This window comes from Artibeus jamaicensis, unplaced genomic scaffold (genome assembly GCF_021234435.1).
Source record: "Artibeus jamaicensis isolate MK-2021 breed Jamaican fruit bat unplaced genomic scaffold, CSHL_Jam_final contig_525, whole genome shotgun sequence".
In the NCBI taxonomy this organism is placed as follows: Eukaryota; Metazoa; Chordata; class Mammalia; order Chiroptera; family Phyllostomidae; genus Artibeus; species Artibeus jamaicensis.
In genome coordinates, this window is record NW_026521874.1 from 16,917,776 (window position 1) to 16,932,542 (window position 14,767).

Here is a 14,767-nt window from a genome sequence, read left to right on the forward strand (position 1 = left end):
GTGCACGAATGTGTCACCACCGTCAGCCAACCACGTTGCACACCTCACTGGGTCTGCTTGTTGCCACCCTTCACCCAGGGTTCGCTAGCCCCACGCCACCTGCACACCAGGGTCTGCCAGCCACTGTCTTTTTCTGCTGCAGCCCCTCTCCACCGGCTGCCAACTCTGCCCCTCTTACCAGTCTGGTTGAATGGTTGCCGTATAGTTCAATTTTCTGTCAGTTCTGGTTGTGTTTTTGTTTCTAAATCTTGTTGTCCTTAATTTTGGTTGTGCGAGGAGGCACAATGTTTCCACCTACGCCTCCATCTTGGCCGGAAGTTGAGCTGAGCTTTAAATGAAATTTTAAAGTGAGAAAACCAGCATCTAGCCCTGGCTGGTGTAGCTCAGTGGATTGAGCATGGGCCTGCAAACCAAAAGATCGCGGTTCAATTCCCTGTCAGGGCACATGCCTGGGTTGCAGGCCAGTTCTCAGCAAGGGCCAGTTCCCAGCAGGGGCCAGTTCCCAGCAGGGGATGCACCAGAAGCAACCATACATTGATATTTCTCTCCTTCCCTTCACTTCTAAAGATAAATAAATTTTTAAAAAAAGAAAGAAAACCAGCATCCTTTGTATTTACTCACATACTTATCTTTTCTAGCACTCTTTATTCCTTTGTCTCGATCTGAGTTTCCATTTGATATCATTTTCTTTCAGCTTGAAGAACTTCCTTTACCTTCATATATTTAAAAAGTTTTTAATTCTATTTATGATAATAAATCCAAAAGTAAAACTTGATGTCTAGCAAAATACAATATTTTTAAAAAACAAATCTGATATGGCTGTTAAACAAAACTATGAATAGTATTTTTAGATAGGAACCACTTACATTTTTAGATTGAAGTAAGCCATATTCACAATTTAGCAATGTTTATTGAATTTAACAGAACAAAAGCTACAATTTCCACCAATGGCAAATAAGACAACTCTGTTTCATAGATATTGTAGTTGGTAATAACCTCTTCTCTGCCTCCCAGGATGTTCTAATATAAACAAACTTACCTTTTAAGTAGAAAGGACAAAGCACCAATTGTAAACAAAACGGAAGATTGCTGCATAGAAACCACACCATATATAGTCAGCTACCAAGAAAATGAAATAGGCTTACCTAAAACTTAGCAAAAGAGTAATTCCTCATTTCATTAATCAGTGAAAATAATCTTCACTTATACACACTCTCATTTATAATAGGAAACACATCCGAATGGTGAATGCTCAGTAAATAAGTCTCCATAATCACATCTCGAATGCATTCATGACTTAACAATGGAAAGATTTTCTAAGCAGATCTGATTTTCAATAGAACTTCACGAAATACTAAAATTCCTTCATGGGTCGATCATGCAGCAAGTAATGAAGAACACCTTACCTACTTAACCTAGATTGGTAGTATCCCAGCTAAAATATAATTTGGTCACCTCTCCATATTTGAGGCTGTTACAGCAGGAAATTGCAGGCATTTGTTCATTTTAGTTGGTAAAACAGAGATTTCTGGGATGATTGAAAGGAGCACAGTTGACCATCAAATGTTTCCCCCCAAGGATCCTGGCCTTCCAGAGTCTAGTCTTCATTTGACCTGAGGACTTTCTATATCCCTACCCACCGTGTTGTACAGCAACTCCCATTGGTCTAAAGTCGTTCACATGGACAAGCAAAGCCTTTTATTCTAACACTCATTTCTACTCCATTTCTTCCCGTTATTAAAGAGTTTTTGCTTAGGATAAAAGGACAGCCCTGGCTGATGTGGCTCAGTAGAGTGCTGGCCTGCAAACCAAACGGTCATTGGTTCGATTCCCAGTCAGGACACATGCCTGGGTGGAGGGCCGGGTCCCCAGTAGGGGGCGTGTGAGAGGCAACCACATGTTGATGTTTCTCTCTTCTTTCTCTCTCCTCTCTAAAAATAAGTGAATAAAATCTTTAAAAAAAAAAAGGACAAACACATTTAACTAGGGCTTTTGATAGTTATAACTTGAGTTGATTCTATTTTGTTTTCTTTGTTATTTTTTGTTGGTTGGTTTAAAACCTTAGGCCAAGATTATCAAAAAACAACTAACAATCCTATGGAAAATGTAAATGATGCATTTACATTTATCTTAAATTAATCTTTTAAGATACAGTATACGGAGGTTAAGGTAGAAATGGAAGAATCACTTAAAATGTGTTTCAATTTCATTTGTAAGTACGAAAGATTAAATTTCCCTGAGTCTTAACAACACATTTACAATATTTACAATATTTAGCCAAGAAAAATTTAAAAACCAAGGAAGCCTTACTTTCTTTAATTTCATAGATTTTTTCTAGTTATATTGTATAATTGTCAGACCTTTTTTTTAATTTCAGAAATTTGAATCATAGTCATTAAATTACTGGGTAAAAATCCCAATAATTATCTAAATTCAAAAGCTAATGAACACAGAATGCGAATCAACCACATTCGTGCTTTTGAGCAAAAGCAAACACAAGAAAGAGCGTGTCTGCCGAATGACGCCACCTGAGGGGTTTGGGCTGCGCACACATGTCAAGTACACATGTCATCTGTGCCTTTGTTTTGTGCAGCACGTGAATACAGAGATTTAAAATGACTTTGAATTCAGAAGAAACTGAAACCTTTACATTTTCCTTCTGTAGTACTTCATTGCTAGATGTTTGACTCAGTTTTCGAAGATGTTTCAGGTACAACAAGCTAATGTCAGCTTGGTCAAAGTCATTTACCAAAAAAAAAAAAAGTCCTCACCTTTCAACAGAATACACAAAGCTGTAAAGTCTGTCAAGGTAGAAACCCTCTGGAATTTCTTAAAGTACTGGAAAGGACAGCATGGCAAAAGAAGGCACGCCAGCCCTGGCTGGTATAGCTCAGTGGATTGAGCGCAGGCTGTGAACCAAAGGGTCGCAGGTTCCATCCCTAGTCAGGGCACATGCCTGGGTTGCGGGCCAGGTCCCCAGTGGGGGCCACAGGAGAGGCAACCACACAGTGATATTTCTCTCTCCTTCTCTTTCTCCCCCCCTTCCCCTCTCTAAAAATAAATAAATAAAAATCTTAAAAAAAAAGTGAAGTGAAGGCATGCCATGTAAACAGTGTTCAGGCATTCCATAATGCAGTGTTCTTGGCGTGAATGGGGGGCACCTTGTCCGTGTGCACACGGAATATTCCAGAAGCAGGGGAAGTGAACAGAAGTGCTGGTCCTCTGGACCACACGTGAGCAAGTCTCCGCCACAGTCCATCCTGCCCCGCGGAGGCGGCACGGGTGCCGGCAGGTGCTGTCTGACCCTGTGGTGGTTCCATATTGAGATCAGGGCCAGCCTCGCCTGCCGCTTGTTGAAGCAGCCCATCCGCTTGGTTGTGCGGTGGTGTTAGGGTTGTAGTGCTGCAGCCGGTGCCTTCCATTTGCTGTGATTGAACGTCCAGTGTTCCCAATTGGTGTGCAAATGTGCCCATCAGGGCAGAAATCTTTTCAAGGTTCCTGCTTCTCAGTGCAGCCTCCGTAGATTTAACTACACCCGCCGTGGACTTGGTCACCGTGCCCCTGGTCACCGTGGTTTGAACTCCCGCTGCCACGGCATCCACCCTCACACTCATTCCCAAGAAATAAATTGCTCGGTTCTTCTGGCAGGTCACGTTTTCAGCAGGCGTTCCTGCAACTTCTGTGTTGCTTTCTGAATGGCCTTCTTCGTCTTGGCCTTTTCTGCCTTTTCTTCACTGCATTTCTTGGCGTTCCTATTAAGCTCCTTTCCAAAAAATTTCCAGTGAAATAGGTGCTTCTCCACACTCGACCTTGCCCCATGGCTCCCAGGAGGCCACAGCCTGGGACAGCGGCACAGGTTTGTTGGGGGGGGCGGTTAAGGTCCATCCTGGTCCCGACCTGCGTGTGGCTGGCTGTGCACCAGGCCTGCGACCCCACCTCTGGTTTCTGCACACAGCCGGCTCTAGTTTACCTTTATTTGAAGGGCATTTTTTTATGAGATATCTAATTCTACGGGGGGTTCCTTCCTCACTGTAAAGAAGCTGTTCTTTTGTCCCCTGGATTACGTGCTCACTGCCCCCACATCCCTTTCTCAGGGCCCCAGCAGCCAAAGTCCAGAGTCAGACCTCGCCTCCCAGAACCTGGGCACCCCTGACATTTCAGGGCAGTGGAAGTGGTAACCAGGGCACAGGGGTGCGATGACAGGGGGACGTGTCTGGCAGAGTGCCTGAGGAACTGTAATGTGACTGTGTCGTCAGCAGGCGGTGGCTGCTGCTGCTGCCTGGGCCTCCGCCTCGGGCTCACCTGCTCCAGAAAAGGGGCCTTTTTAAGACACAGCCATTCCAAGGCCCGAGTTCCTCCAGGGCTTAATGGCCTTTGAGATTCCTCAGCACAGCCCCCCCGAGGCCTCACAGCCCCCCCACTACATGCCCACCAGTCCCTCCCCCTTCCAATGAGGATGAATACGGTAGGAAGACACCAGAAAGTTGTCAACCACAGGGTGACCTCCTTAAGGGGAGTATGAAATGGGTCTTGGGCGGAAACTTGGCCCAACGATGTCGGATCTCTGCAGACCGTCTGGTTGTAACTCAAGCCCACCCGGCTGTGGGGTTTCGGGTTTTGCCAGGTTGCGCTCTGATGCCCTTGCGGGCTGCGTGGCACGCGTGTCTTCTGGTGCATCCAGGTTCCTTCCTCGGCCCCGTGGCACAGGTGAGACACCCTTGTGCCTCAAGTGGCTCCGAAGTTGAGGAGAGGGTCCCAGCCTGGCTCTGGTTGTGGGGGGTTCCCCGTGGGCACAGCACCTGAGCAGAGAGGTCCCCGCAACTGGAGGAGAGCCAGCTGGCCCCACCTGAGGTGGGCAAACGGTCCTCCTCACAAACTTTGCTGTGACTAGGTTCTTCCTTCTCCATTCTGACCTTCTCACCTCTTCTTCCCTCCCCCTCAGCCCACCCCCCTCCCCTCCCCCCTGCTCTCACAGTGACTCTGCGCCTGTCCCCCCACCATGGCTCCCCAAGGCCAGATTTCCTGACCAGGTACCAGCTCCTGGTCACCAGGACTGGGCGGTTTGAAGCATCTCTCTGTCGTTTTTAGGAATAGTTGCCTTCAGGTTCTTGACAAATAGTATCACATGTTGGAATTTCTTTTTCTTTGTTTCTTTGTTTTTTATTATTGTGCAATTGCAGATGTCCCCCTCTCCCTCCCCCATTACTCTCCCCTGCCCTACCCACACCCACATGTTGGGATTTCTAATTTCTGTTTCTTTTAGAAAGTAAAAACCCCAATGTACTAATTTACAGTAAGGAATATAACTGTCAAGGATCTGAGAATGAAGCTCGCTGGCCCTGTAGACAGCAGCTCTCCACTGAAGGCGGCTGGGCAAGCAGGTGGCTGGAGCCGGCCTGCGTGCTCTTCCTCTCGGGGAAAGAGCCAGCTCACTCCCTCCTCACTCGTCTTCGCCCAGGCTCCTCTTACACAGCTTCTTCCCAAATACGGCTGTATCTTCAGATCGATGTTCCTTCTCAGCAGCAGCTGCTCAGATAGCTTTCCTCCCTGGTCCTGCTGATGGGTTCCCTGTAACCGGTGTGGGGGGGCGGTGACTGCCATCAGCAGGCAGGATATGGAGGAGACCAGGCCAGGGTGGTGGTGGTGGACCTGGGTGCTCAGAGTGCAGCCTCCGCAGGAGCCGCTTCATGCTGACCAGCACAGGGAGGACCAGTGCAGAGGGGTGGGGGTGCTGGTGAATGGCTCCCTGAGTCTTTTCCACAGCAGACCCCCTCCAGCCCCTTCTCCACACTCCGGCTCCGAGCCCTGGGGCCTGGTTCCCAGCTGTCAGGCCTGGGTCTGCCTGCCAGGCTGCCCCAGTCCCTCTCATCATCTGCCTTCTGTTCCATCACCGTGTCCCGCAGACCCCGGCCCCTGGGCTGGCTCCCAAGGCTTCTTCATAGACGACCAGTCTGTCTGTAACTTGATTAAACTACAGGGGCTGCTTTAGCTCCTGTTTCTCTAGGACATGAATTTGCCTGTCTGCCTTACATGGCTCAAAGGATGAGGTTCCAGCAGGGACTGGGTCCCCTCCTTGGCTTCCCACAGAGCTCTTCCTAGGGCCAGGACCCCCACCCACCACACTGCAGACAGAGAAGGTGGGCGAGTGCTCCAGAATGTCTGCAGGGCAAAAGAGATTCCTTGCAGGAACTGCGTAGGAGCCAAGGCCAGCCAAGGTCTGGCTGAGGTGGGGCCGGTCGCAAGGGCAATGGAGTTGGGATTCATGTCACTTTGGATTCCTGTATGGGCTCAAAAGTCAGGGCTGGCATGAGGAATATCCTGAACCCATAGTTGTCTTCTAACCCCAAAGCACCTTAATGCCCCTCACGGCTCACCCCTGCACACTGCCTTGCAGTTCCCAAGACACTTTGCTCCCCCTTTCTCTCCACTCAGTTCATCCGACAGGTTTGTACTCAGCTCCTCCTGCTCGCCCAGCTCTAGGATGTGGGGAGCAGCCAGGCAGGTGCAGCCCTTGCCCCCTCGGGGCCCCGTGGCTCCTTGGGGGCAGGAGCCCTCTCCCCACGCTGGGCCCCCACCTCAGCTCACTCTCCGTCATTGACACCAAGAGCCAGCTGCACGTGGAAACTTCTCGAGTGTGATCACTTGGCATCAGATGATTTCCAAGGATAAGCGGCCGTGGCTGTCCTGGGGCCAGGAAAATGTACGTTAGTAGTTTCCAGTGACCTGCTCAGCAGTGCGGACGCCGTCTGCGACAGACCAGTGGGTCCTCGTGTATGACCTGCCAGGCCTCGCTGTAGAAATTAGCCCCACTGGCCTTGAAGCAGATATTCGTGCTGAGTGAAATGAAACACTCACATGAGGGCTTCTTGTGCATGAAAGGCTCCCCTTACAGGTCGGGCAGTCAGCCGGGCGACGGGGTCCCAGGGGCGCCTGGTGACTCGGTAGGAGAAGTGGGGGGCAGGGTCCGCACTTTCTGAGGAGCTCTGCTCAGAGTCGGGCTGAGGGTGGTGCCCCCTTAAGTGCCAGCAAAGGCAGAAGGAGGCCCTCCCACCACGTTCCCATGGTGGCTCCAGCCGTCAGTGCCAAGGGGAGGCCACAGCTCGTAACCCAAAGGCCTACGGGACAGCTGTGAACAAGTGACCGAGTCACAGAGCCCGGAAAAGCCCTATAGACTAGTAGGTGAGCAAGCAGCACACAAAACCGAACTTGTGTTACGGGGACGAAGGCTGGTCTTCAACACAGACACAAGGAAATCGCATTCCCTGCACCGTTGGGATAAGGAGAGGATTTGTTTTCCTTTTCTTTGGCTCCCCAGCAGGCAGCACAAGGCACGGGAGAGAGGGAGCTGCCGCTCCCAGCGCCTCCCGCACACACTAAACGAGGGCTCGGGAGAGCAGCAGCGGCCCCGCCTTGCCTCGCCAGTTCACACAGGGGTGTGGGCTGCAGTATCACGGCTCAAGCTTAGTCGGCATGAGGCCTGGCCCTCCTGCCCCTGCCTTGGGGTGGCCAGGGGGCAGCACACCTCTGCACCCTGGGACCTCCCTGGACAGGGCAGGTGAGTGAGCACGCAGGCCCTGGGAGAAGGGTCAGCTCCCTGCGGTGCATGACCCAGGAAGGAGACCCCATGGAAACCCCGGTTAAGTGTGGAAGCGATTGTGGGCTGGGCACTCTGCCCGCTGCGGACGGCTGTGGGCAGTTGGTTATTGTCAGCATCACAGCAGATGCCATAATTGGAGCACGCCTTCTATTTTTATGCCCCATTTCTGCACTAGGGTTTGTTTCCTTAGAGGAGGCGGGCCCTGCTGCAGAGCGTTCGTCATCCCGAGGACACTGTGGCTGCGGGGTCACAGCCTCCTGTTGGCACCCAGTTCTGTGGGTGTCCTAACACCCTAACATTACTCATGCACTTATTTTTCATCCTCCCTGTGTCTTGTGGCTTTGAACCCTGTGCGCGGCCCTCTCCTGTGAGGGAAAGAGGCCTGTTCTTTTGTTCTCCAAAGGGTTTGCCCAGCCTTCCACTGCTTGCTGGCCTCTCTGCCCCTCCAGGGGTCTTGGAGGATCAGAGACTCAGCTGCCGCACAGACAACCCTGCAGACCCGTGTTCGTGGGGTGAGGTGTTTGCCCCTGCAGCTCTGGGAGAATGGAGGCCAAACCCATCCCTGAGGCCCTGCCTTGTCCTTGTTGATAGCTGATAGCTGTCCCTGGTGAGGGTGCAGCCCCTGCACCCCGCTCCTGAGGAAGGTGCTAGAGAGCCTCACGGGGTTGCACGGTGCCCCAGGCACACCCGTGTTGACACCAGTGAGGAAGGAGGGGAGCCAGGCCCCAGAGGGGCCATGAAGGTCCAGTGGTCGCTGGTATTCTGGCTTGTGGTTTCCACCCGCCTGCCAAGGTTTCATGATTTATTATTTATTATGATCTGATTTTCCACCAGATTAGATCCTGACATGCCTTCCACTGTCCTCAGGCCCCAACGTCTCAGCGTTAAATCACTTACCCCCTTGGCGGGAGGGGCGTCACCCTGCTTTCCGAAGCTGTCTGTCCATCACTGGTCGCTGCTTCTGCAGAACCCCCTGCAGGACTAGCGTCCCACGGGACCTGTTCTGGGGAAGGCAGACCTGCTTTCCTCTGGGTTCCCCAGTTAGGAAGGGTTGGCCCGGCCTCAGGGGACCCAAGGGCCCTCAGTGGCTTCCTGTCGCATCTGACCTGGCCCCCATGCTCCGTGTTCAGGTGCTGCGGTTTAGGGGTGCCCATACTCAGGGCTCCGCCCCGCCCCGGAGTGGCACCCTCTTCCTGCACCAGCGCCACCACATGGCCCTCCCGCCCTGAGCCTCCACAAGGCAACCACCTCCTCCCAAAGGCCCCTTGCAGGGCGCCAGCCGTCCCCCAGCCCCTGCCTCAGGACATTTCTCCAACACCCCTGCCCCGAGGGCTACTGTCTGAGCCCTCTCCTTGTCAATAGTCTTGAGCAACCTGTTCTCTCCGGAGCTCCGGGAAGGCCTCTCAGTCTCCTTCTCGCCATTGCCTGAGTGAGGCAGGGTCCACCTCCTGCGCAGGGGACCAGAGGACCAGCGCCGCCCCAGGCAGGGCCGGTCTCCCCATCTGCCCACACCAGGCCAGTTGGAGGGTCCCCGCAGGTGCGGGCTCCATCTCAGGGCTGGGGGTGGGAAAGCTCCTGTAATCTCTTGACCTCCAGGGCCATGGGGTGGCAAGTGCCACCAGCCTCTCTGTGGAGACCTGGCCACCCACCCCAGCTCTGCCGCTTTGGGGCCTTAGACACTGTGCTGGACTCACGCCACCCTTTCCCCTGCGGGGTGTGATTTCTGTGGCATGCCGTGTCGCCATGGGAATGGCATGACAGGTGGGGGCACGGAACAGGCAGTCGCCCAGCAACCCAACTGCTCACTCTCAGACCCACTGAGGTTATGGGACGTCCCACGGACTCCCCCCGAAGCGTTTTTCTGTCGCTCCTCAGCATTCGACTGATTGCTTTCTGTGATCAAATTGGGGCAGCTTAACAAACCTCCTGAAATCTAAATAGAAATCACCAGACCTGCTGAAACTGAAAGTTTGAGGTGCTAACATTGCAGACTGGAAACGGCTGGGCTTTGCCAAGAGTGCAACTCCCACGGCTCCCACTCGAAACCCAAACGAAACCGAAACTGACACACTTGCTGCGTCTCTGTCCCTCAGGGGCCCTGTGGTGGGTGTGTCTTTGGGCAGCCAGGCTGCAAAAAAAAAAAAGGCTGCACTCCCTGCTCAGCGAGTGTCCTTTGTGCTCAGGATGGGATGAGAGCCGCCCCCAAATGGCAGGTGGTCTGGGAGCACCAAGGAGGTGTGGCCACCCAGGGGCTGGGACTACCAGCTAGAAAGATCCTGAGGCTCAGGAATTAGGCAGAGAGGGGAGGGAGCAGTGCCTGTCCCCATTAACGGTGCTGCCGGCCCAGTGGGGCACTGCTGGATCAGGTTAGTCCTGCTGGTGACCTAAGTGCTCATAAGCCACGGCCCGACATGTGGGCCTCAGGACCCTGGTGCAGTGGGTCGCCTGCCTTGTGTGTGCCTGCCCTCCCTCCCTATGCTCTCTTTTCTGTGGCATGGCAGGACAGCAGGACAGGGCCAGTGGGGCAGCCTGGGGTGAGCAGGGACACACAGACACAGACGATATGTATCCCTTACTCCCATCATCCCCAACCCGAATCAGCCAGTCCAGTGACATTCTCTGGCTGCCTTAGGCCTCCTCCGCCTTACTCCGCCCTCCTGCAGATGGCAGTTTGGGTTTCCTGGTGTGGCTGCCTCCTCCCTCTCCCCGCAGAGTGGGGCAAGGCTTCTCTCCTTGTCTCCCCCCAGGACCCGCGCCCCCAGAGCCCTGTGGTCTCCTGCCCAGCTAGCCCCTGGGCCTGCAGAGATGAGCAATCTGTGACCTTGGTCCTCCAAGGTGCCACTGGGCTCTTTGTACATGTTTGGATGTTACTCCAGTTGGCTGGAGACTGGTCAAGAGGCTCAACTCTCAGGAGTCCAAGAGACAGAGCCCGAGGGTCCAGGGCAGTGGCTCAGTTGCCATGGCCAGTGCCAGGCCTTGGGAGAGCGGCGGTCACCAGACAGAAGAGAGGAGGAAAGAAGTCCAGGGGAGGCGCAAAGGCAGGGAAGCACCAGGGCCCTCGGTGTCCACCGATGTCACGGGAGGGGCTGGAGAACCGAGGAGGAAGGAGATGAGACGCTGGCAGACACTGTGCCGGGCCTTCCTGGGCACGGGACACGGGGTCTCCACCTTCTCGGCACCTAGACACAGAGGAGCTACCTACATGTCCCTCCCTGCTCAGGACCCTGCTGGGGCCCCTGTGCTTGTCCCCTCACCCCCACAGACCTGTTTCCTTTGCCTGCAGTCCTGTCCTCCTGTCAAGACCCATCTCTGCACCCCTCCCCCCAAAACTTGTCCAGCCCAGCACTGGGTGCAGAGGGAGGGGTGAGCACTGGGCTTGCCCAGGCCCTTGACCTTGCATGCCCTGAGGCCCCCCCATCCTGAGCCAGAGCTGTTCTCAATCATCTCCAGCCTTGGTGTGTGAGGGGGAGGAGACCCCCCCCCCCCCAGTCATCCTGCATCTTGAGCCAAGGAGGTTGTGGGCATGTGAAGGCAAAGCCATGTTTCCCAGACAACAAGCAACAGACAGTGCAAAATGGGGCGGCTGTGGGGCCTCTGACCCCCCACCTTGTCACCACCCTGCCCCCATCCAAAACCAGCTGTGCAGCCTTCTGGTTTTTGAGTTTCAGAAAGCTGCCTCCTGGCATGACTTCCCACCCAGAAATTTGATCCATTTTCCTGTGAAGGTGTAAAAAAGCTCCACTTCTTAAAATAGCTTACCTGGCTCCGCTGAGCTGGCTGCTTCCATGGCAACCCATTCCTCCCCAGGAGCCCCCCCAGGAAAGAGGATCCCAGCCCTGGCACAGGTGCCCAGTGGGTTCTTCAGCCAGAGCGGGCTCTTTAAGGGTTCAAGGGAATGGGGGCGGGGGCAGAGCAAACACACAGGGGCTCCCACTGGTTCCAAGTTTCTGTGATTTGAAGTAAATTTGAGAGTGGTTATTTATTTGCAAGAGTGAGCTGTGCTGATGAAGGTGCAGAGATATCAGTGGGCAGATGCTGTGCACGGGCTGTGCACTGGCTGTGCACTGGGGGCGTAATGTCCTTTCCCAAAGAGGTGTTAATATCCCCGGTGTGTGGACGAGGGCACTTAACCAAAGCCACATGGGGTCGCAGCAGGACTGCCCGACCCAGAACCACCCACCCCTGACCAGTCAGGTGGCATGGGTGCCAGGCTTTGAGGGGAGGACAGAGGGACTTGTGAGGTCTCCGTGACCAGGTAGGAGCCTTGGTGATCAACTCGGGAGCATCTGGGGACCACGTCCTAGGCCAGTAAGTCAAATGTGATGGTCACTGATAGAGTGAGAGCACAGCCCAGCGCGTTCAGCTCAGCCCCAGGTGCTCGGTGCAGTCACTTAATAATGGCCCCCAATGGTGTCCATGTCCTTATTCCCAGAACCTGTGAATACGTTATTGCATATGGTGAAGGCCTCCCTCACTGGGTTATCAACATGCATGAACAGAAGCACTGCCCCCCTCAGGGCCTGGCATTGGCCACTGGAGCTTTTCTATGGCGATCCAGAGAGAGGAGAGGATTCAGATCTGAACTGGTGGCTCGTCTTCCAGGAACTCGTACTTTCTCACCTGCAGAGCAGGAAGAGTAGTCAAGGTCTGCTGACCCCCGTAAGGCTCAGCGTTCACATCCATAAAGCCAGCGGCCCCCAGCCTGGCGCGTGCGGTCTCCAGGTGCAGGTCATTTGGGGGCTGCAGTTGGGCAGGCCCCGGGGGAGAGGCTCCTGTCCCCAGCCTGGGTGCTGGCCGAAGGCTCCTCACGGCTGCAGGGACACAGTGTACAATGGATGCTTCCCCCCGCACCCCCTCTCAGCTGGGCCCACGCCACTGGCTGGCCTGGCAGTGCCACCAGCTCAGAGCCGTGACTCGGCCGTGGCCACCCCCACACATCCTGCTCACCGTGGCAAAAATCTGCTCTCTCACAACATGCACTTTTGAAAAATTTTGTGACTTGGGTTATAGACTTCCTGTATCTACAAAAAAAGTTTCTTGCTGATCACTTCTGAAAGAAGGCGTTTCAGAAACCCCTCAGCAGTTGGTTACAGGCTCCGGCATCCCCAGGTCTCGGTTAGCCTCTTGGTTGCTCCGTGCTCTGCATTAAAGCAGGAGCAGGGCCCAGACCAGCTGCCCACTGAACCCCCAGAGGCTCCCACAGCTCAGTGACCACTGGGCTGGCGGTGGGCCAGGATCTAAGGCACGCAGACTCCCAGGAAGGGGCTCACCAAGGGCGCCTGGGCAGCTGTGCAGGAGGTGGGACCGGGAGGAGAGTGAGCTCCCACCTGGCCAGTTCACAGGAAGAAAGTGGTTCTGGAAGCAGCACAGTAGCTGGGTGACCTGGGCATGACTTCCCTTCTTTGAGCCTCAGTTCCCTCATCTGTCCCCTGGGAATAGTACAGTCTCCACCTTGATGGGACCCTGGAGAGGCCACAGTCAGTGTCTACAACAGAAGGCATTTGGTCGGTGCGATTGGCCTTGCTCCCTCAGGGGAGACGGGTTTAATGACCTGCAGCAGGACCGGGTGGGGCAGAATCAGGACAGGGAGCTGGGACTTTGGCCTGGGGGTCTTCAGGCAGGCTTTGAAGACCCAGCAGCATTGACTGGGTAGGGGAGGCATCCCCAGCAGCTGGACCAGAACTTGGACCCTCTGAGCTGCTTACTAAAGTGTACTGCTAATAACAAGTCCAATGCAGGTGCGGTGAGGCGGGCACAGTGGGAAAGGGCCCAAGTACAGGCACTCACATGTTTGCAGGGAACAGGGCAGTTTGGCGTGGCCGGGGAGGCATAGAGCAGGGAGAGCTGAGTGAGGTCAGCGGGAAAGCGTGGGTTGCTTCGGGCGGGGCCTGGAATGCAGAGAAAGGGACTGGGCTCTATCTGGGGTCTCTGGCCCTGAAATGAGAGCTGCTCCCACGCAGTGTCCCCGCTCCCCACACAGTACAGCCCCTCTTGCTTGCACATCCCTGCCCAGGGGGCTGATGCCCTGCATGGGGGGTGGCAGGTGCCTATAGGCCTACCCCCTCCAAAGCATAGCTGTAGCCCATCATGGAAGCTGGTCCCCCTTTACGTCCCCTCCCACGGACCCAGGAGGGCCTGTGCCCACCCAGGGAAAGCTGGCAGGTACCTTGCCTTGCCCGGGGGCAGGAACCGGCACGGCGTAGAACTCTGTGCTTGCTGAGTGCGCCCAGGCCGGGCGGGCCTGTCATACTGTCAGTGATAAACACAGTGACCCTGCGTCTCCCCACAGATGACTCGGGGGACGACGACGACGAGACTGCCACCCCAACAGACAAGAGCGAACTGCACAACACCATCAAGAACCTCTCCTTGAAGTTAGATGACCTCAGCACGTGCAATGACCTCATCGCCAAGCACGGTGCGGCGCTCCAGCGCTCCCTGAACGAGCTGGACAGCCTCAGGATCCCCTCCGAGAGCAGCGAGAAGCTGAAGGCCGTGAACGAGCGGGCCACGCTCTTCCGCATCACGTCGAATGCTATGATCAACGTAAGTGCCTGCGCAGGCTGCCCAGGGGGGAGGTGCCTCCCTGTCACCAGCACCCGAGGGACGCTGGGGCGCTCGACAGGTCAAGGGCTTCGCTTCAGGTGGCCTTGGGTCCTCCCCGAAGCTGGCCGTCTCCCGCGTGTTCTGTCCTCTTTGTCATCCCATCCGTGCAGGCGTCTCTGGGCAAGGACGTTCTTTTTAACTGTCTGGTGGAAACCAGGGCTGGCATGGAATCGGGTTGAGGCCGCGAAAGGCCAGTCCTGGCTGAGGACGGCCAGGGCTCCCAGCTGTGCCCACACGGTGAGCACGTGGCTGCCACGCTGGCCTACAACGGCTGCTCCTGCTTTTTGGAGTCACGAGGCAGATGCGGCAGGATTGGGACCACAGGGGCACACATGTCTGGTAGAGGCGTGGGGGGTTCCAGGAGCCAGGAGACCCTTAGAGCAGAGGCTGCTGTGGGTCAGGCCAAGCTGACAGTAGCCAAACGAGTAACTCCAGTCTGTAAACTGAGAGGCAAGTCACAGCCCTCCGTGCTGGCCCCGTCGTCACTCTGCATTCACGTTTTCCTGTGACCACCCTCACAGCCCCCGGCCTCCTTACTGCCCCTCGACACCGGGGACCCAGGTC

At 54.9% G+C, this 14,767-nt stretch overlaps 2 protein-coding genes across 4 annotated transcripts in view; one reads left to right on the plus strand and one right to left on the minus strand.

Moving 5' to 3' along the window:
- The window catches only part of OSBP2 (oxysterol binding protein 2), a 131,917-nt gene that overhangs the window by 87,632 nt on the left and 29,518 nt on the right, over positions 1 to 14,767 (plus strand). For all 3 annotated transcript variants that reach the window (XM_037166805.2, XM_037166806.2, XM_037166807.2), the window contains one exon: positions 13,887 to 14,143. In XM_037166805.2, coding sequence (XP_037022700.2) covers positions 13,887 to 14,143 — 257 coding nt within the window. The remainder of the gene's footprint in view (positions 1 to 13,886; positions 14,144 to 14,767) is intronic.
- On the minus strand, positions 3,117 to 6,595 carry LOC119043603 (charged multivesicular body protein 1B2-like). The gene is given in 3 exon segments (XM_053669834.1): positions 3,117 to 3,688; positions 3,691 to 3,839; positions 6,576 to 6,595. Coding segments are annotated over 3 exon segments (741 nt in total).